The 23,761-nt window shown below is 34.6% G+C and overlaps 1 protein-coding gene across 1 annotated transcript in view; it reads right to left on the bottom strand.

The window, feature by feature from the left end:
* Window positions 1-1,019: 1,019 nt before the first annotated feature.
* LOC145285010 (uncharacterized) overlaps window positions 1,020-23,761 on the bottom strand; it is a 43,383-nt gene continuing 20,641 nt past the window's right edge. The window contains exons 2-3 of the mRNA XM_080134095.1: window positions 14,957-15,130; window positions 1,020-1,173 (exon numbers count right to left, since the gene is read on the bottom strand). Of these exons, the coding sequence (XP_079990221.1) occupies window positions 1,163-1,173; window positions 14,957-15,130 (185 nt within the window). The 3' untranslated portion in view covers window positions 1,020-1,162. The remainder of the gene's footprint in view (window positions 1,174-14,956; window positions 15,131-23,761) is intronic.

Genomic DNA, 23,761 nt, shown 5'->3' on the forward strand with positions numbered 1-23,761 from the left:
GCCAAATTTCCAGTCTGTAGATCAAGAATTCATTGAAATTCGTACCATTCAGCAATATTTTTCCCCATCTTTCAGCTGAAAATCATTTCAGTCGTATTAGCCCGTTATCGTCGAGTGGCTTTTGGCCTTCGTTAGTTCAATAGTAAAAATAGGTGTTTATGCAGAATACAGACCGCATTATCGTTGACATATACCGACCAGGTTACATAAACCGCCGGAAAGTTCCGGAACGCGTAGCTAATGAAATCGCAGCAGACGACAATAGACAAACAATGTTTGTTTAATTTTATGGTATTATTTTCATTAAACTGTTAAGTGAAAATACAGAATATAAAAAAGCCCATCCTCCTCATGTGAAGAATGGGTTTCTACGTAATAACGTTATTATTTTACCAGTTGCTAAAGTGCACAAGTACCGTTTTTCATTGAAATTACTATATGATAACTGCTCTCGATATGATAAGTATTAATATAAGATATAGCCTTAATTTTTAACTGTTTGCTATCGTTTTAAATATTGACAATCGTCTTCGGTAAAAAAAAAATAAAAATGAAAAAAAACACGAAGTTGTTGTTCAGCATCTTAAAAATTGGTCAGCGATTTCGGTAATAAAAAATTACACAAACTTTTAATTTGGTACCTTCTAGCGGTTTACGTAACCTGCCTTAATATACCGACGATTACACGGTCGCTTATCTGCATAAGTAAGTAAAGTAAACATATTACCGGGCAACGCCGGATACGGACAGGTAGTTATTGATATTTGCCATCGTATCCATTACCAGTTGCGCCTGCACTCACTTTCATTATAGTCTGTGTCTATTTCTCCATGCGATATCATTTACATATCAGCTCGACTGTTCTTTCTTGCAAATTACAAAAACAGGGCAAGCGTTTCGCATCAGAATTTCTACCGATAACAAAATTTTGCCAAACATTTGGAAATAAAAAAAACACTGAAGATTTTTAACAAGATCATGAAATGCTTAGAAATGAAGAAAAAAAAAAAGAATCGGTCCATGGATTACAAAATTGTTTATTTATGTCATCAATTATGAAGTTATCCATTGAAACTCATGCCAGCTTGAAACTCAAGCAAATATTTCTACGGATTCCTCGTCGCAATGTGACCTTGAAATCAATGGCTGCAATTATGTTCGTCTAACTCTTCACTGAAATAGAAACAAAAACAGAAAATACTTAGAGACTCGAAAATGAAAACGTTAAATATTCTGGCAACAAACAAAAAAAATATCATTCGTGATTATCTCCCCTTCGTTTGTGAAAAACATAAGTTAACAGAAACTTTTTTTTCCAACATAACAAACGAGGGATACTTTTCTTTTTCTAAGTAAAATGATGTCAAATTTATTAAATAACAATTACATTTTTTTCGGGAAATAGTAGAAATTTTCATTTTATTTCCGTAATGAAAATAACTACAAATGTTCTATATGATATCGAATATTATTTTTATTCCAAACTTCTATTAACCAACAAAGTTTAGGTAAAATGCATTGTATATTCTGTTATCAGTCGATGTTATATAATAAATATTTTATCCAAAAAATTCAATTAAAAAATAGTCACCAATGTTAGATAAGATCCAATGTTATTTTTTTATAGAAAATCGCTCCAGCTAATGCATGAAGGCACTTGATGTAAGGTGCAAAATAATACTACATCAAGGTCAAAAACTTGTTAACGATAAGCGTTAGATGGAATAGATTCTGGTCTAGAAAGCGGCAATTCTTCCCTCTTAGTCAGAAACATCGCTCTTAGAATGTGAGGACTAAATGAGAAAATAAGGGAAGCGAGAGTTAGGTAGCTGCTGAACGTAAATCCAAGATCCACTTTCTATTATTCTTATGCTACAATTATCTTGAATAATCTTAGCCCAAATGCTGCTATTGAATCGTTTATAAAATTCACAATCCAATATGATTTAGCTATGCATGTCCCTTCAATAAATTTTCACTAGCAAGCAAAAGAGTGCGTTATTTTGTCTTCCTTTCCAATATAATTAAAATTAGTATCATTTATGACAGCTAAATTTGCTGATAAATCGGCATTAGAAAATATATTAATCGGCCGATTAATATATAATCGACCGATTATCAAAGGTGGATTAATCGGTAATCGGCCAATTAGATAATCGGTACATCCTTAGTAGCAAGATAGTTGTTCACAGTACATTTAAATGTCTATGTGTTCATACAGTCAAGGAAGAAGGAAAGAAATTCCAAAGGCAAGCGGTGTAAGAAAAGAAGCTGTTTGAGTAAACGTGAAACGTAAAGTGAAGGGGTTGGATTTTGCTATTGATCGGGAATATTTTCATTGAAAGGGTACAAATGTCGTAAGTTCATTAGAGCATATTCCATCGGAGTACTTATAAAATAAGTACAGGGATGCCACATTGTCGCCATTAAAGAGAAGCTAAAGTTTGGTAGACAAGACCTATTAGGTTAGAGACTCTTTTTTATGTACCCTGTCGAAGTGGAAGAGACTAATGGTTGGTGCACTAATCGATATGTACATTTTATTGCTCCTGGAATGTGAGAACTAAAGGACAAAATAAGGGAAGCGAGAGTTAGGGAGCTGCTGAAAGTAAAGCCAAGATCCATTTTCTACTCTTCTTATGCTGTAATTATATTGGATATTGCTGCTATTCAATCGTTTATAAAATTCACAATCCAATCACATTTAATAAAATAAATCGTTCAGTAATAAATGTCCAAAGATATTTGTTTGTTGTTTCCCTCTTCGGTAGAAGGTGTGACTTGAATAGGATTTATACTCACCGGGCCTTACCTCCCTCTTACCAGATTTTTATCTCAAAGGTAATGTTTATCAAAACAATCGCAGGAAGGGACAAAGGCGTTCACAGTTCAAATTATTGCAATGATAAGAGAGTAGTATTTCAACCATAGACTGAAGTTTATTTATATTAAACATGGTTTCATTTCAAGAATGATTGCGAATTTTATTATCGGGTCCATGAGCGGCACTTATGGAGTTAATCTTGATTATCATTTTTCAAAAGCTTGAATATTATTATTGAAAGAAAAATCATTATAAAGCTAAATTTTAGCGAGTGTACGGTATTATTAGGTTGTCCCAAAAGTTCGTAAACACTTGCAAAAATTGAAACTTTACGCGCCATGTAATAATAAAAAAAAAAAAATGAATCCTCAAAATAAAGACCATCATTTTCCAAGACTTTCTGCTATTGATCTGCAAGTTTTCGGTTCTGGTCAAAGTACCATTCAACCGGCTTCGAATTAAAGAATTCTTGACACGCTTCCTCAGACGAGTTATATCGACAGCCCATCAAACAGAGTCGCATTGAGCAAAAAAAAAACCGTAATCTTATGGAGCACAGTCAGGAATGTAGGCTGGATATGGCAGAAACTTAACGCCGTCCAGCTCTCCAAGCCAGTCTTTGGTCTTTCTGGCGGTGTGTGGCGGGGCATTGTCCTACTGCATCAAAGCGCGCTTTCGGTTGATCAGAGTCAATTTTTCGTAGACCTGCTTCAGTTGCTTACACTAACGTTCGGCATTGATGGCATGACCATTCGGAACAAACTCAAAATTCACGATTCCAAGTTCCACCAAATGTACAAATGACTTTATTGCTGAATTGATCTTGTATTGGAACCGACGGTGTCTCTTACCTTTTCTGAACCCATCGCTTATCCCGATTGTGCTGGACCAGATAAATCCATTTCTTGTCCAATGTCATAATGCGCTTTCAAAAACGCTCGTCCAATGGATTGCAGAACAATTGAAGGCAATTTCAACTCGTCTGTTGGAGTATGTCCTGGTGAGTTCGTGCGGATCTTCGTGCGGCTTTTTGTGAGCAAAAGTAAGTTGTTCGAGTGTCGGTGACTTGTTGATTTTCAAACTCGAAGCTCATCAGGCAATTTTCGAGCGCTCTATGAAGGTGTAATATCCGATCTGTTTAGCAAGTCTCCATCATTCAATTTTAACGGCCGTTCTGAAAGAGGTTTATCTTCAAGACTCGTACCACTTTGAGATCGCCGCATATGCAATTGTTCCTTCACCTTCGGCAGCACAATTTTTCCCGTGGCTTTCCTGGTTGAAAGATCTCGCTTCCAGCAGTAACAAATCAAAACTCGCAGCTCAGTTTTATCAATTGTCATCGTGAATAGTAAGACGAAGATCACTAGAACAATGTAAACGCAAAAAAAAAATTAATTGTACGAAAATTCAATTTTTCGCACGTGTTTACGAACTTTTGGGACAACGTAATATTAACAAGAAAATATTTTATTTATTTTTTTATGAACCATAATGTTATTAAAAATGTTCCATTATTTTATAACCAAATGTACCGCAAATTAATAAAACCTTAATTACAACATACTGTTTTATAAAATAAGTTAAATAATTTTAATACAAATTTTGAATAACGGTGAAAAAAAATCCATAATAAAGAGTTTTTATCAAACGCAAGAGAGTTTTTTTCTAGTTTTCGAAATTTTTATGTGTTTTTATTTATTTTAGATTTTGTATCGTTGCCGTGTGAAAAAAAAATTCAAAATGGCTGATGTTTCTTACATTGATGTTTCTTAGATTGGTGGACATTTCGACTGATTAATGGAAGGTGTCAGTTTTATTCGTATTTAAATCTCGATTTTCCTGTTGTTAAACATACGACATCGAACCTTCACATAAAGTAAAAAAAAAAAGTCAGACATTTTGAATTTTTGACAAGCTTCAGAAGCAATGATAAAAAATCTAAAGACAAAACACTTTAAAAAGTTCCAAAACTCCAAACTATGAAAATCTTGAAGATTAAATTTTCTTGCTCTTATTTGTAATCGATTTTGTTGTTATTTTTGTTGTTGTTTTCGCCTCTATTTGTCTTGTTAACTATACTTCACAATCGCAATTTTTATAACTCAAATTTGTAAATTACACTTATAAGCATAAAACCGTAAATGATTATTAACAATATTTAGAAATGATTAAAAGTAAATGAATGTAATTGAATGACAAATTTTGCATTCTAGAAGGAAATATACTGTTTTAAAGAACAATTGTGAACAAAATTCAGAAAAAAATATGAAAGAACAATTTTTGTTCAGAATATTTCTTTTATTTCGTTGTTTTCTTTTTATATTTCGCTTTTGTAGATATTTTGAAAGGATAAGAACATTTTGAGAATTAAGTTTATGGAATTAATAAGGAATTTTTACCTTCTATTTTTGCACGAATATTTCTTAATTAAACAAAATATGAATTATTATTATTATTATTATTATTATTATTATTATTATTATTATTATTATTATTATTATTATTATTATTTATGTTCACAAGATTGATGTTGTATCTCCGAAGTTGAGCTGCAATAGTGGACCTAACCCATTGGTCTTGGGTATTGCAGCTACTCTAATTTCTCTATTTTATGTCCAACACTTTCCGAAAGATTCTGGCTGTTCCAAGTAAACAAGTATTTGTAACATTTCTGCTGTTTTTCCCAAATTCAACTTTTTATCCATTTGTCAAAGTCTTTCGTCACCGATCCGAATGCCCCAACTACAAAAGGGACTACCTTTCAATTTCCGAATCCTATCAATCTCAGATTTCAATTCGGAATAATTAGGTCACTTTTCCACTTTCCTCTTCCCGTTGGAATCCTCGATCCTTCCATTCTCCATGACACTCACTTATAGTTTGTGTTGACATGCGCATACAAAAAAGGGGACAGAAAGGTGGGGCACAGGGGGATTAACTTGCAATTATACAGTTTCAGTTTTCATGATTCCATGTGATGTACATTTGCGTTTTATATCCGTAGTATTTTCTATATGCCCAGCTCATTATTAATTTTATTATTATTATTATTATTATTATTATTATTATTATTATTATTATTATTTTTATTATTATTATTAGTATTAGTATTAGTATTATTATTAGTATTATTATTATTATTATAACAACAACAACAACAATAATAATGGTAATAATAACAACAACAATAATAATGGTAATAATAATAATAATGATGATAATAATAATAATAATAATAAAAACAACAACAACAACAACAATAATAATAATAACAATAATAATAATAATAATAATAATAATAATAAGGATGCGAAGAAGAAGTAATAGGAATCTGAGCGTAGCATGGATCGATTATGGAAAGGCTTATGACATGGTTCCTCATTCATGGATACGTGAAACACTATTCATGATGAAGGTTGCTGAGAATGTGGTAGGACTTTTGGAGACAAGTATGGCTCAATGGAAAACGGTGCTGACAGCAAACAGAGAAGAGATGGGGCAGGTTGGCATTAATATTTCAAGGAGATTCGTTATCGCCACTTCTTTTTATAATGATGATGATGCCACTGAGCATCCTCTTGAAGAGAGAAAAGCTGGGGTATAACTTTGGATCTGGTGACAGACGCCTCAACCCTCTACTAGTTATGAATGATTTGAAAATATTCGGTGGAAATGGAAAGACTGGTAGAACTTGTGGGGACATACTCAGAAGACATTGGGATGGAGTTTGGGATTAGTAAATGTGCGGTGCTGGTGATGAAAAGAGGAGTAAAGGCTCATTCGAATGGAATAGTGTTGCCAAATGGAGAGATCATGAAAGAAAGAGAAGATATAGGATATAAGTATTTGGGAGTGTTGGAGGGTGTAGGAATTATGAACAGAGAAATGAAGGAAGAAGTCAGGAAGGAGTATCTTAGAAGAGTGAAAAGTCGAAACTGTATGGAGGAAACCTAATAAAAGCAGTGAATGCATGAGCAATCAGTGTTTTGAGATACAGTGCGGGAATTTTAGAATGATCTGACAAGGATTTGCATGCCATGGCTTTCAAAACAAGAAAAGTTTTAGCAATGTTTGGTATATTTCACATTCGAAGTAGCGTAGCAAGGCTAAATCAAAAGAGGAAAGAAGGTGGGAGAGGATTGAAAAGTGTAAAAGATTGTGTTAGAACCAAGGAGATGTCGTTGAAGGAGCATGTGGTTAGAAGTGAGGAGTGGATGCTTAAGGTTGTGGCCAATGAAGTGGAGGTATGTGAGACCAATGCTGATTATGTGAAACGTCTGGATAGAGAAAGGTCAGAAGAACTGGCAAGGAAGAAAATGCATGGAAGGTTCTTCAATGATATAGCAGAAGTGGCTAATGAGATATCATGGCAATGGCTTAGAGCTGGGTATCTGGCTAAGAGTACTGAAGCTTTTGTTTGTGCACCACAAGAGCAGGCATTAGGAACACGATTGTTAAAAAAAAGTGGGTCTAGGAGAGAAAGTTGCTGCAGAATGCCGGATTTGTGGTAAGACCTTAGAGTCAATTGCGCACCTTGCAGCAGGGTGTAGTGGACTGGCCCAGAGAGAGTACCGCAAAAGACACGATCGCATGGGACTCCGGATATATTGGGAGGTGTGTAAGAGGGTTGGGGTGAAGTGTGCTGGAAAATGGTTTGAGGAGGTGCCTGATGAAGTGAGAACAAGTGAGGATGGAAAGATAGAGGTATCGTGGGACAAAAGTGTCATAACGACCAAGCAATTGGAGCATAATCGTCCGGAGTTGGTCGTCATTGACAAGGTCTCAAAAAAACTAGCAGATTGTGGACTTCTCAGTACCCTGGGACAGGAATGTGAGAGAGAAGGAGAATTAGAAGTGGAGCAATTATGCTCCACTGGCCTTGGAGATAAGGCGTATACACAGAGTTAAAACACAAATAATCCCGGTCGTAGTTGGTACACTAGGAGTAGTATCAAGTCGTCTGGAAGGACAATTAAAAAAGCTACAAATCCCCGATGTTTTATGCGGCCTTCAAACCTCTGCAATTATAGGTACCACCAACATCCTTAGGAAAACCTTCCATCTTTTAAGCTCCTGGTTTGAAGCCGGGATTAAGAGAAATCCTCTGGAAATGAATCCCATCTCTTTCCAGAGAGACGTTCATAAACGAAATCAGAATCAAAGCTGCTTTCAGGAACGCCAACAACCACTGTAAAAGAGTAATAAGACATGCAAGATAGCTATATGCCCAGTCTGTTAAATCCAAAGTAGCTGATCAGAAGTGTGCGTTCTATCCCAACCATTATAAATAGACCTGAGGTCATCTCGACAGCAGGCCAAACTATTTGCCAAGAACTTTGCAGCTAATTCTACCCTATGCGATGAAGGCCATCAACTCCCCATATTTCCTCCTATAACACAGAACACGCTAGGCAACATACGAATATATGTGCATGGGGTCGCCAAGCTAATCAAGAACCTTGATTCCAGTAAAGCAACTGGTCCTGACGGCATCCCAATTATAGTGTTAAAAAAGCTTCAACCAGAACTTGCTCCCATAATTACGAAACTGCTTAAACGTTGCCTTAAGGAAAAGTGCTTCCCAACACTCTGGAAAACCTCATCAGTATGCCCTGTATTTAAGAATTAAGCTTCCTTTCTAGGGCAATTGCTCTTGACATATCAAAGGCCTTCGACAAGGTATGGCATAAAGGCCTACTTCACAATATTTCCAGCTACGATATAACTGGAAATTTTTTCTCTATCATTAAGTCATTTCTCTCTGATAGGCTCATAAGAGTAGTAGTCGATGGACAAAAATCAGAGGCCCGCAGTATTAATGCTGGAGTCACTCAAGTCCATCCTGGGCCCAACTCTCTTCCTGATCTACATCAATGATCTTACAAAACACATACTTAAATCATTCGTTGACATCTATGCTGATGACACGACCATCTACGGCAACACATCAAAGGCTGTAAATGACAAAGTTCTGTCTGATTCTCTCTCCTCTGATCTCGAGGGCGTGGTTCAGTGGGAGAAGACGTGGCTGGTTACCTTTAATGCATCTAAAACCAAACTCCTATCTTTACATCATCAACGCTCTGATCCCCATCTGGCATCAATTGAAATGGATGGCTCTCGTTTAGGAGAAGCCCCATGTTTTGACAAGCTTCTGGGCTTGACCTTTACTCCTGATCTGAAATGGAACACGTACATCAAGTCTGTTTCCAAGGTCGCTGGGAAGATGGTGGGATCGTTCTACCGCTCCAGAAGATATCTCACTACTGATGCAATTCTGTAGCCAAGTACGTTCAAGGATGGAATACTGCTGCCACATCTGGGCAGGAGCTGCTAAAAACAGCCTATCCTGCCTTGACAGAGTACAAAATAGGCTTCGTGGCTTAGTGGGGGGATGCCCTTTTCTCTACCCTGCAACCTCTCTCCCACAGAAGAGACGTTGCGAGTCTATCTTTGTTTTATCGTTATTTCCATGGCAGGTGCTCGTCTGAACTCCAATCTCTAGTCCCCCCTCGCCAATTTTTTACGAAAAATACCCGTCTAGCTGAATCCACTGTCAAAAGTTTCCCCCACTCTTTATCTGTGCCTTAATCAAAACGTAGATTCCATGAACAAAGCTTCTTTCTTAGAACTGCGCACCTGTGGAACTCTGTTCCGTCTGCCTGCTTCCCACCTGACTACAACCTGGATGTCTTCAAGTCCAACGTAAACAAATTCCTGATGAACGTCCCCCTTAAGTAGACACTTTATTAAATCTCCACAGTAACGTACTGTACTTGTAGTAACCCTTATCCCTGAGTGGCTTCCGGGCCTTGATAAGTGGTGACCACCTTGTAAAAAAAAATCAGAATTATTATTATTATTATTAGGAATATACCAATCCTCGATGTTTTAGGCGGCCTTCAGACTTCTGTTATTGTAGGTACCACCAACATCCTTAGGAAAACCCCTTTATCTTTGAAGCCCCTAGTTTGGAGCCGGGATTGAGGGAAATCCTAAGAAAATGAATTCCATCCCTTTCCAGGGAGACGTTGATAACCGAAATCGGAATTATTATTATTATTATTATTATTATTATTATTATTATTATTATTATTATTAATTCACAAGGAGCTTTCACACAGGTCATAAAGGATCTCTCCTTGAAAACAGCCTGTGGTGTTTCCTGGAAACTGAGTGACAACAAGTCTCTCCAGATTTGCCAGTACTCTTCACCTCTTTCGATAACATTTGCAAATGAATTTGCGTTATCGCAGCAGTCGCTTACCATTGATTTCTCGCTGACAGTGGCCATTGTTTTTCACTGGAAGTTGAATGGCAATAAGCCTCCCCAAGGTCTTAGTTCTCTTCGTACTTATACAATGGAGGTCTGGTCAGCGCTCTCTCCTCGGTCTTTCTATCCTCCTTGACTGTTCTTGACTATTTTGCTTCAATCTTTGGGTGGGGCGAAATGGGGGATGAAGAAGATATAGAGAACTTATAGATATGCAGTTTCAATATTTTTAGTGTAACGCTTCTTCATGTTTTTCCTCTGCAGCAGTGTGTCTGGCTCGCGTGTGTGGCTTATGTGTATTAGTCTCCGAATTCAAGGGTTTTCCTTAATATTTCAGTTGTTTTCATTATTGTTATTCGTTGTATTTTTCCAGCCATTCCTCTCATTCCAATTTCTGCCATTCTTTTCTTTTAAGATTTTCAGAAATGTTCCTAGTGCTCCTACTATTATAGGTATTAACTTGATTTTCTTCAACATCCATATCCCTTTTAGCTTTCTGGCTAGCTCTGTGTATTTGCTCCCTTTCTCCTTTTCTTTGATATTCACCCTGTGGTCAGTTGGAACAGCAAAGTCTACGATTTGACAGGACTTTCCTTCTTGTTAATTATTATTATTATTATTATTATTATTATTATTATTATTATTATTATTATTATTATTATTATTCATTAGTCCCGAGCTACGGGAGAGTCTACAATAATTGATTTTTGTTTCCCCTTGGCGCGATCAAAACCTTGTTCTGGGTGAAGGTAGGTTTTACGGAGCACAGTATGCAGGCGTCTGCCTATTTCATCATTATCTTTCGTCTCGATCACTTCCCGCCGACTTTTAATTTCGCGACGCTGTTGTCGTCCGCCCACATCACATGGCCAAATAATCTGGGCCACTCTTCCCTCATACTGCTCTCGATAGAAGCAATGCCGTAGTGCCTTTGGATGTCGGCATTACAGATGTGGTCGAACAGTGTAAGTTCGACAAGATACACCTTGCGGAAGTGGGAGGTTCCGTTAGCCGAAATAATATCAATAATTAGTCCTAATCTCAAAACAGCTGAAACAGAATCCAAGCATTGATACTGTATTAGTCATAAAAACGTCATGTGTAAAAAACATATTTTAAAAAAAGTCCTTTTTAAGGTTTGAAATGAGAAAGTAACTAAAAAGTGGACGCTATAACACGCGTGTCAAACAAATGTCCTTTCTCACGCACTAGGCCGCTCACTTCTCTACTATAAAAATTGCTCGACTGAGCTTCAATCTTTAGTTCTTTCTTTTAAGACATTCACGGCAAGAACTCATTTTTTCGACCACAATAAAGAAAGACTTTCTCCCAGCATGTGCCTAGTTTAGCAGAATTTTCCATTGACATTGCTTTTTGATATGACTTCTCGTCTGTGGATAACTTTATCGCGGAACTACTTCGTTGTTGTATACGACTTGGTTTTCAAATGCAATGTCATCGAATTCTTGGTAGAAACGCTCCAGAAGTAATCAAATACAGTGCATTCCATTGTCGATGTTAATACTCTCATAATGTACCTCATACTTCCTTGAACAATCATTAACCTTTATCTTCGAGTGGCGCTTAGCGTTGCTAAGTGGTGACCCAATTGTTACAAAAAATAAAAATTATCAGTCTCGACTTGTACCATAGAAAATAGATGTGAATAGTTAAGGAGAGTGGAAAGATCGAGAATAGAAAGCACTAATCAGACCTCCACAGGAAAAATGCAGAGAGTACGGGGACCTTTGGGAATGCTTATTGCCACTGAAATCCTAGTAAAGACTAATGATCGTTGCCAACGAAAAATCAATGGTAAGCTGCTACTGCGATAACGTAAAGTCATTTTCAAAGGTTTTCAAAACAGGTGGAGAGTGCTGGAAATCTGGGGAGATGTGTTATTACCCAGATTTCAAGGAACACTACCGGTTACTATCAGTGAGTAATTTCTGATGACCACCTGTGGTGGTGGTAATAATAATAATAATAATAATAATAATAATAATAATAATAATAATAATGAAAACAGCTTGAATATTAAGGAAATCCCTTGAATACGGAGACTAACACATACGAACCACTGCGCAGACCAGACAAACTGCTGCAGAGACAAAACATGAAGCGCTACATGAAACCAAGAAAATTGAAGCTGCATATCTGTAAGTTCTCTAACCCCATCCCCATCGCTCCATTACCACATCACTACCCCCTGCCCTCGCCCCCCCCCAAAGAGTGAGACCGAATAGCCAAGTAGTCAAGGAGGAAGAAAAGACCGAGGAGTGAGCACTGACCAGACCTCCACTGTATAAGTGCGAAGAGAACTGGGATCTTGGGGAGGCTTATTGCGATTCAAATTCTAGTAAAGATCAATGACACGCTGCCAATGAGAAATCAATGGCAAGCAGCTGTTGCGATAATGCAAATTTATTTGCAAATGTTATCGAAAGAGATGGAGTTTACTGGAAAATCAGGGCAGACTTGTTGTCGCCCAGCTTCAAGGGAACACCACACGCTGTATTCAATGAGATCTTTGTGAAAGCTCCTTGTGAGCCAATAATAATATTAATAATTCTGATTTCGTTTATGAACGTCTCTCTGGAAAGCGATGGAATTCATTTCTAGAGGATTTTCCCCAATCCCGGCTTCAAACCAGGGGCTTAAAAGATCAAGTGTTTTCCTAAGGATGTTAATGGTTCTTACAATAGCAGAGGTCTGAACGCTGCCTAAAACATCGGGGATTTGTAGTTTTTTTTAATTGTCCTTCCAGACGACTTGATACTACTCCTAGTGTACCAACTACGACCGGGATTATTTATGTTTTAACCCCGTGTATACGCCTAATCTCCAAGGCCAATGGAGCATAATTGCTCCACTTCTAATTCTCCTTCTCTCTCACATTCCTGTCCCAGGGTACTGAGAAGTCTACAATCTACTAGATTTTAGACTTTGTCAATGACAACCAAATCCGAACGATTATGTTCCAATTGCTTCGTCGTGATGGCACTTTTGTTCCACCATACCTCTACCTTGCCATCCTCACTTGTTCTCACTTCCTCGGGCACCTCCTCAAACCATTTTCCAGCACACTTCACCCCAACCCTCTTACACACTTCCCAATATATCCGGAGTCCCATGCGATCGTGTCTTTTGCGGTACTCTCTCTCTCTCTCTCTCTCTCTCTCTCTCTCTCTCTCTCTCTCTCTCTCTCTCTCTCTCTCTCTCTCTCTGGGCCAGTTCACTACACCCTGCTGCAAGGTGCGCAATTGACTCTGAGGTCTTACCACAAATCCGGCATTCTGCAGCAACTTCCTCTCCTAGACCCACTTTTTTTTAACAATCGTGTTCCTAATGCCTGCTCTTGTGGTGCACAAATAAAAGCTTCAATACTTTTAACCAGATACCCAGCTCTAAAACATTGCCATGATCTTTCATCAGTCACTTCTGCTACATCATGGAAGAACCTTCCATGCATTTTCTTCCTTGCCAGTTCTTCTGACCTTTCTCTATCCAGACGTTTCACATAATCAGCCTTGGTCTCACATACCTCCACTTCATTGGCCACAACCATAAACATCCACTTCTCACTTCGAACCACATGCTCCTTCAACGACATCTCCTTGGTTCTAACATAATCTTTTACACTTTTCAATCCTCTCCCACCGTCTTTCCTCTGTTGATACAGCCTTGCTACGCTACTTTGAATGTGAAATATACCAAACATTGCTAAAACTTTTCTTGTTTTGATATCAACGCCATGCAAATCCTTTTCAGACCATTCTAAAATTCCCGCACTGTATCTCAAAACAGTGATTGCCCATGCATTCACTGCTTTTATTAGGTTTCCTCCATACAATTTCGACTTTGCAATTAGTTTCACTCTTCTAAGATTCCTGACTTTTTCCTTCATTTCTCTGTTCATGATACCTACACCCTCCAACACTCCCAAATACTTATACCCTGTATCTTCTATTTCTTTCATGATTTCTCCATTTGGCAGCACTTTTCCATTCGAATGAGCCTTTACTCCTCTTTTCATCACCAGCACCGCACATTTACTAATCCCAAACTCCATCTCAATGTCTTCTGAGTATGTCCCCACAAGTTCTACCAGTCTCTCCATTTCTTTTTCATTTCTACCGAATATTTTCAAATCATCTATAAACAGTGGATGGTTGAGGCGTCTGTCACCAGATCCAAAGTTATACCCCAGCTTTTCTCTCTTCAAGAGGATGCTCAGTGTCATTATTATCATTACAAAAAGAAGTGGCGATAACGAATATAATAATAATAATAATAATAATAATAATAATAACAAGAATAATAATAATAATAATAATAATAACAATAATGAAAAATTAAATAATTTTGCCTCAGCTATATAATCCATAGGCAAAATAACCAAATAAATGACATATACAAGCAGGCGATACATTTAGTACTCGTGCAGATTGGCTCAGTAGTGCAGCTTCAGACTATGAGGTCCTGATTTCGAATCTTGCTGGCTTCAGCCACGCTGATGAGTCGCGTAACGAAGAACATCCATGGATAATAATATTTTTTGTAAATATATCTGTCGCTCCCCATCTGAGGGCATCATATAAGTAGGAGAAAATTATTTTCAATTAGAATTAAGGTTATGCGTTTTATTCAAAAGTATTGCAGGCAAAATAAACAAATGAATGACATCTATAAAAAGGGTTTACATTTAGTAATAGCTAGGATTAGCTCAGTGACAAAGCTTCAGGCTCTAAACTTTAACGTCCTCATTGTAATAATATGGATATATGTGATTGATAAATACATATAAAGTGAACAAATCTTCTACGTTTGTTATACGTTTATGCTACGTGTTCGCATACCTTGACAGTCGACACGGTCTTTTTGCACGCATCGTTGTTCTTTGAAATGAAAATAAAGGCTGGTTTGGCAGGGCATTGATGGGCTTGACGTCATATTAAAGCAAGGGATATAACGAGAACAATCGTTCGGGTCGACATTCAATCCGTCCGGGTTCGGCTTGCACAAAGGATCGTCTGCAAAATAGTAAAGAAAAGCATTCCGTGGTTATTTTCATGTTTATTTACTCTGTGTATAGAATGGTTTTGTACGGGGCTATAGACTGTAAAATGGAGCGTGTTTTTTTTTGTTTGTTTTTTTGTTGTTTTGTTTTTGTTTTGTTTTTTTTTGTTTTTTTATTTTTTCAAATTTTAAATTGTATTTCTTTTTATGTGAAAACAAACAAAAAAAGATTGGGTTATCTTTTATTTTATTTTTTTTGTTGTTTGTTTGCTTATTTTAAAAGATACAATTTTCAAAAAAAAAATGGGGAAAAACCTGTTTCATTTTACAACTGAGAGCTTCACAGAAAATATTTGTAAACACAGAGTGACTAAGCTTGAAGGTAACCCATTCCATAAGTTTGGGATTAAAAATCACATCCAGAATTTTTTTTAAAAAAAGCGAGAACTCCCCCCTGAAATTTTTCTAAATAAGATAAATAATAGATTTATTAATCTATTAAATACTAGCAGGGGGTACCGTACCTTGGCAGTCATAAAATACGCTTAATATATTTTAATTTATGAAGATTTCGTATTTATTATTACAGCGCCCCAAAAATGTTCAAAAATAGCTACTCTTCAGACGGAAAAATGCACTAAGTATACATATATGAATAAACTCATAATCTCTATTTTAACAGATCAAGCAATTGAGCCTTCTTCTCTATCACTCATATTTACTTTTTATTTTTTTCGATAGCCTTCGAATTTAGTAATCGCCCTATTTTCGTATTTATACATTTTAAATGATATTTCAAACAATTACCGGAAGAAAATAAATTATTTTTAATATCTCGACTATAATATAAAAAAAAACTCTGTGTGCGTGGGACGGGGGGTCTGTGTGTGTGTGTGTGTGTGTGTGTGTGTGTGTGTGTGTGTGTGTGTGTGTGTGTGTGTGTGTGTGTGTGTGTGTGTCGGTGTGTGTGTGTGTGTGTGTGTGTCGGTGTGTGTGTGTCGGTGTGTGTGTGTGTGTGTGTGTGTCGGTGTGTGTCTGGGTGTGTGTCTGGGTGTGTGTAAGTCCATTGCCTATAGACTCCAAAATCGCTAGGCCGATTTTATGAAATTTCACACGAAAGTACTTTATGTGCCTGGTAGTGTTCTTAGACAGGTTTTATATCGGAATGTTTTCGATAAGTATCGATAATAGAAATAATCCGATGAAAGAAAGAACAGGCGATTTGAACAAATGTTAACACCTTACACAGCCTAACATCAGAAGTGCATTTGAGAAGTTTTATTATCACACAAACTGAAAGGCCCGACATATAAAACCAACAGTAGGTTCTTTGATATGACAGGTGTGCGTTCGAAATGAATGTTTCTGTTAAAGCACAATCTCACCATGATACTTGATTTTTTTTCATTTTGAACTTAAATTCAAGTCTCATTCAATATTTAAAATATGTATTTCTCATGACATAGCATTTGTATTATTCGGATTTCCTCTTCGAGGAAAACAGGAAATCCGCTCAAGGCGAATACCACACAAAATTGAAAAATAGAAGTATCAGAATTAACTCATATATATATATATATATATATATATATATATATATATATATATATATATATATATATATATATATATATATATATATATATATATAGTATACTCTTTTCCAGCGTTGCCGGGAAATTCAACTAATGGTGATAAAGAGACTTGAAGCCAAAAAAATAGAATTTTACGAATTAATTCATCAAAATGGGTGAGTTTTATAAAACAATTCAAATAGGAACTTTATTTAAAAGTATAAAATTGAATTGTGTTTTAATCAACAAATGCTGAAGCGGCACATCAAACAGATATCCGAGCGAGGAAAATTAGAGAGAAAACTGGTTCGTTAAAACGTTAACTCAGATTAAGTGCTTTATGCCAAATTGATGGTTTAATAGGATTAAACTTATGCTGTATTAAATACTAATCAGTATAAATTTCTACTAATTCCTTACTGTGAATCAAACGAGCGGCATAATACTTGATTTGCTACACCTTATTGTAACAAAGGCCCATTCAAAATTTCGGCCTGATAGCCCCAGTAGTTTTTCGAGAAAAAATAAAGAGAGTAAATGTGTTATTTTAGTGATTAATCTGTATTAATCCCTAGTTGTGCACGGATGTCATAATACTTAGTTCTCTGCATCATATCATAACAAAGATCCATGCAAAATTTTAATTAGATCGGCTAAGTAATTTCTGAAAAATCTAGAGTAAATGTAGTATTATGATGACTATACCATTTTTATACCTATTCATCCCTAACTGTGCACCAGACGGATACAATAATACTTCTTTTTCTGCGTCATATCATAATTAAAGTCCATGCAAAATTTCAGCTAGATCGGCTCGGTAGTTTCCGAGAAAAAGTAGAACAAACGAATAGATATACAGACCAAGAGAAATATATAGATGAATGAAAGTTCTAAAAACGGTTCAAATCACTGAGCCACCATAGAATAAATAAAGGTCCGAAGTGAGATAACAAATAACCCCATACTGAAAAGGCATCGAAATGTCCTCCACCTATCTCCCCAATTTATAACCCATATTCAATGTTTCACTATTTGAACAGTAAGTTGCTATTAACTCATGATGGCTAAGCAAAATAGATTACAAACAGTTCACAATGAATCTACATTGTTTGCTTCTCTTCCAATTCACAATTACAGTGATCGAAAAATCCCTTAACTCTTTCACGGTTATTTGGCTTCTGTAAAGATTTGTGTAGATCCCACATCATTGCCAAGCCTTTCAAAAACATCCACTCACAAGAAGCTAACCAAATGCACTTGTTGACGCTTTTTAATGTTTCCAATGAACTTGTTATTGAACAGATTCATTATAACCGAGTTGAATATGTCGGTTCGGATATTTCTATTGCATTCTTTCTTTCAGTGTGTCAAGAGAATTGGAAATAAGAAAAAACGAGACTTGTTAATATTTGCTTATTTTTGTAGCCGAGTTTGTCCGTAAAGAAAAGAAATGAACCTATCATTTTCAATTAATCCATTCCATCAAATCAGTGTTAAATTATTTTTATTGCTTCCATTTCGTGGTGATTTTATTTACAATATGTAGCCAATATTAATAGGATCTACGTTATATTTTACAGATCTTAGCTTATATTTAAAAGATCTACTTGATATTAAAAAGATCTTACTTCATATTTAAACGATCCACCTCGAGTTCAAATAATCTTATCTTAAATGATCTTAAATGATCTAGTTTTGGGATAAAAATCCTACCACTTATCAAAATGATCTACCTCGGGTTCAATGGGTCTTATTTTATTTTTAAATGATTTACTTCAGGTTAAATGGATCTAACCTCATATTTAATCAGCCTATTTCGATCTTACCTTATATTAAAATGACCTGCTTTGGAATGAAACAATCTTACCTCATATTAAAACTATCTACCTCGGGATTGGTGAGTCTTATGATTATTTAAAACAAAGTTTGTTTTAAATAATCTACATTGAGTTAAAAGGATTTTATCTCATATTTAAACGATATATCTCGAGTTCAAAGGATCTTACCTTATATTTAAACAATCTACATTGGGATCCAAATGTCATATCTCATATTTAAATGATCTATCTCAGTTTCAATAGGTCTTACCTTATATTAAAATGATCTACAGTGTCGGCAAAAGGAAAGTCCGCACTTGTAATTTTTTCAAAAACTGCAAATTTAAGCTAAATTTAATGTAACTGTTTAAACAAACTATACCTCATTTGATTCATATATATATATATATATATATATATATATATATATATATATATATATATATATATAATTCCAGGCTATATATTTTTATTTTTCAGGGGTAAATCAACCAATGAACTTTTAGCTAGATTAATGCAAGAGTGCTAAATGCAGAACTAGAGCAAGATAAACTTTTTATTTGTTTTACATACACACTTATATTCTTATATAAAACAAATTATATATATATATATATATATATATATATATATATATATATATATATATATATATATATATATTAGTGATGGAACGATTCTAATATTTTTCCCGATTCCGGTACTTTATAAATCTCTAAATATTTAACTCTAGATTTGTTATTTTTCTCCGATTACTGTAAAAAAAAAAAAGAAAAACACATGATAAATGTTCAGATCTTTTCCTAGACGTAAAAATACACTTTTGCTTTTGTGGGGGGGGTCTATAAATTTTAGTTTTACTGGTGGTTTAAAATCAATAAATATTTATTATTTTATCATTACTACCAACCGCGGAAGATTTTCTTTTAAACAAAATCAAATGAGAAAGTCAATTAAAAGAATGGTCTTGACACCGGAAAATACTACCAAATTTTTCCGATTCCGACATTGATTCATATATATATCTTCTGTAATGGATATACAAATAAGCACATACATATATATGCCTTCGTTTCATACCCTCTAGCACACACACGCATATATATATATGCATATATATACATATAACTACTTCATTTACTCACACAAATTTAATATACGAAAGTATAGATTTATGCGTAAACTTTAAGTATTTACTTAAAAAGTGCTCAATACGTAGGTAGAGCTAGTTAGTAATTTATAAAATATATATGGCGATTAAGCTTAATCGCCATATATATTTTATAAATTACTATATATATATATATATATATATATATATATATATATATATATATATATATATATATATATAATATAAAGCTGAATGTCTCTCTCTCTGTGTCTGGTCACGAATAGGCTGCTATATGGTTGACTATTTTAAAAAACTGATAGAAGATATATCGAGACACAGGAATGGGTATGTTTGATCTGGCAGAACGGTGGTTCATTAAAATTGTGGGGTCTGCGATCGCGCCTGGTCCACAAAGTATGGAAATAAAAAATTTAAAAATTAAAAAAAAAACGTTTATAAGTGTTTTTGATATAGATTTCGATAAGAATACTTTGATAAGTATGTTTTAATTTAAATAGGGATGGTATAATAAAATTTTTGGGTCTGCGTTCGCGCCTGGCCTCCATAGAATGGAAATAGGGACAAACTTTAATAAAGACTTTTCATATCTATCTGCGTAAGTATACTTTGGTAATTATGTTTCAGTTTGAAGAAATATGGTATAATAAAATTGTGGGGTGTTCGTCCGCACCTAACCTCCATAGAATGGAAATATGTCACAAAGTTTAACAAGGTTTTTTAATATAGATCCACAGAATATTGTGATAAGTGTTTCAGTGTGAACAGGTATGGCATAATAAATTATGGGGTTTATCTATTTTATTTTTACTTTCAACATATTTTGCTTTGGTTTTGATACTCCCAAATTCGAAGCTATCTCTTTACAACCCTTCCTTTTCATAACCTATCATACTTTCATAAATCAGAGTCCATTTTCTGTAGGCTGTTTTTGAACCCAGTAAACGACGAGTACTTTTGCTAGTATATATATATATATATATATATATATATATATATATATATATATATATATGTTGGATATTTATCGTATCCTTTTTCTCCTTTTTCCCATTTCTTGCTGTCCCGATATCTTTGAATTCCTACAAACTGTCTAAAAATAATTAAATGACTTTTTTATCCAAATATGATAAGTTTCATGTTATTTGTTTCCTGAGATGCATTAACCTGCAAAATTGATTCTTCTACCTTCTCATGAGAAGAATTGCTTTTTGAAAACTCCATGGAACAAGGTTTTTCTTGTCTGAATTGTACTCTTTGTCGAATAATTAAAATTTTGTATACCTTTCTTACAGATTTGTAAAGGTCTTTTTGAAAATAGGAATACATGTTCAATAACAAAATTTTGTATTTATATATATATATATATATATATATATATATATATATATATATATATGCAGAAATATATATATACATATATATATATATATATATATATAGATATATATATATATATATATATATATATATATATACACATATATCTTCGTTGATTTAATTCTTTTTATCCCCTTTTTCATACGTTTTTCCCCCTTCATTCGGTTCAAATAATTTTTAACTACATACTGGTTTTGGAGATTAGATTTTCAGACTTTGTAGTATTTCTTATAAATTAAACGTCAAAAAAAAAGTCCTCAATTTCAATAATTAAAATTATTAAAATCCTACATACATTGACAGAGTTATTGTGTAGGGAAATGTACACACACAGACAGACACACAGATACACAGACACGTTCACTTTTATATATATATATATATATATATATATACATATATATATATATATATATATATATATATATATATATATATATATATATATATATATATAAGTAAATTTTTGGTACAACAAAATGGAAGGAGAAATTTCAGAGGAAACATAATTCAATTTAAATACCAAAAAACAAGAAAGCCTGTGTAGACAAAAGATTCTGAAACATCAGTTGGAGATATTCATTGATTTAAAACCACCTGAACAGTGAGAATTTTTTTTTTTTTTTTCTTCACTGTTCTTCCAACTGAAACCAAAATTCCCCTCTTCCCTCATTCGTTTTCTTAGTTTTTAATTTATCATTCTGACGTTTCCTCTTAGAGGGTCAGACGATAAGGCCTTAAGGAAATTTTAATTTCACCTGCCCATTTCTTGTTTTTTGGTATTTAAATTAAATTATGTTTCCTCTGAAATATATATATATATATATATATATATATATATATATATATATATATATATATATATATATATATATATATATATATATTAACAAACAGAGTAAAAAGTGGCTTCGTAACTGGGTTTGATATTTCGGATACACTGATGATTGTGTAAACATGAAACACTAGGTATAAGACAATAATTATTATTTAATAATAATTATCAAGCCACTTTAAGAATACTTAAGGATGGGCACGGTCTGGTAACTTCCTGTTGTTCGAATACTATCGATTGTTTAATATCTGCGGCCAAATTGTGCGTTTATAAATTAGTAATTTCCTTCATACTCGTGGTAATTTTTTGCTGGCCCGGAAGTAAAGATTTAGCAAATGGAGTCAAAGATGGCTTCGTGGGTTCGAATCCCTTACCGGCAGAAATTTTCGCCTCCTGCACTGATGGTTGCGTAAATATGAGAAACTTGTGTGTGTGTGTGTGTGTGTGTGTGTGTGTGTGTGTGTGTGTGTGTGTGTGTGTGTGTGTGTGTGGTTTTTGTGTCTAAACCCCATAAAACGTTTAGTTTCCTCCTTCGCAGTAACTAGCAAATACATGGAAATGTTAAAATTTTTAACGTGACTATCTGATTATTTTACTGACAGCTTTTTATCTGATGAGAAGTATTAGCATCCTTTGAAACTCCGCGGATCACCTAGCACACCAGCTTTGAAGTATTCAGCTGAATAATACAAACTATTTGTAAACGTCTTCTTTACAGCTCTGTTCTTAATATTAGTTATATATACATATATATATATATATATATATATATATATATATATATATATATATATATATATGGTATGTATATATATATATATATTCGTTTGTGTCTGAAATCATTGATAAACTGAAAAGCAAGCAAGTATAAAATCATCTATTAAGTGAATGTACTTCTATAAATAGTGTATAGGTTTGTGATGTGTTTTTACTAATTCTTTTTAATCCCTTTGCCTTTTTGTATCCCGCTTTCGTCTTCTACTTAATCTTCTGCCCGAACTCTCCTTTATTTCTCTTACATATTGTGTGTGTGTGTGTGTGTGTTTATTTTAGGGAATGGTTGTCACATGACTTCTGGGCGAATCCAGGTCTTTATCTCGATCAAATACGCAGATGACCTTTTCAATTAAAGATGTAAAAAAAAAAAACTTTGCTTCGTTCGAATTGTTTACTCTAGTGTCGTTCTACGTAAAAAGCTGCGCTCTTTATCACAAACTGGTTTCACAGAGAGAGTCCTTTCCTTAAGAGTTGAAATGTAAGATATTTGAAAGGTGACTTAGTCTATTATATAAAGGGAACTCATATTTTTGTCTCTCTGTGTGTCCATCTAATTCTGGTTCTAGTAAACAAACACTAAGATTACTTTTTCTGATTCTTTAGCTGATGATTGGTTATTCGTATTGTTTCGATTCTTAGAACTACTGTTCTCATCTTGGGTGTTATTTTCCAAGGACCCGTGACACAGTGATTAGAGTACTTGAAAAAATCAACTACAAAAGTGATATTCTCCTGAAGGTTGTAAGTGCAATTCTCAGTGTGGCTGAATGAAAACTACAATTGCGAATTACTTACGACTTTTATCCAGTCGTGTCTGACGGAACAAGGATATGCTAACCCCTGAAGTAAATAAAGGCTTCCGTTTGAAATTTCGCCCAAATTCCCGAGTTCGACAGAAACATTCATGAGTTCACTAAAGATACACCTGGAGAAAGTCGGATGTTACATTAACCGAAACATCTGAAAATGACACTCAGGATGAGAACAATAGTCGGGAGAATCCAAATAATGCGAATACACTAGTATTATTTCGCATGGGCTTAGTACGAACTAAAATAATATATGGAGGGTAGAAAAAAAATGATTTTTCATCTTCACTGTTTTCAGTATGTTGTACTTTTTTTCTTCTT

Source organism: Euprymna scolopes, chromosome 9, assembly GCF_053919585.1.
Source record: "Euprymna scolopes isolate OS-2025 chromosome 9, ASM5391958v1, whole genome shotgun sequence".
Taxonomy (NCBI): Eukaryota; Metazoa; Mollusca; class Cephalopoda; order Sepiida; family Sepiolidae; genus Euprymna; species Euprymna scolopes.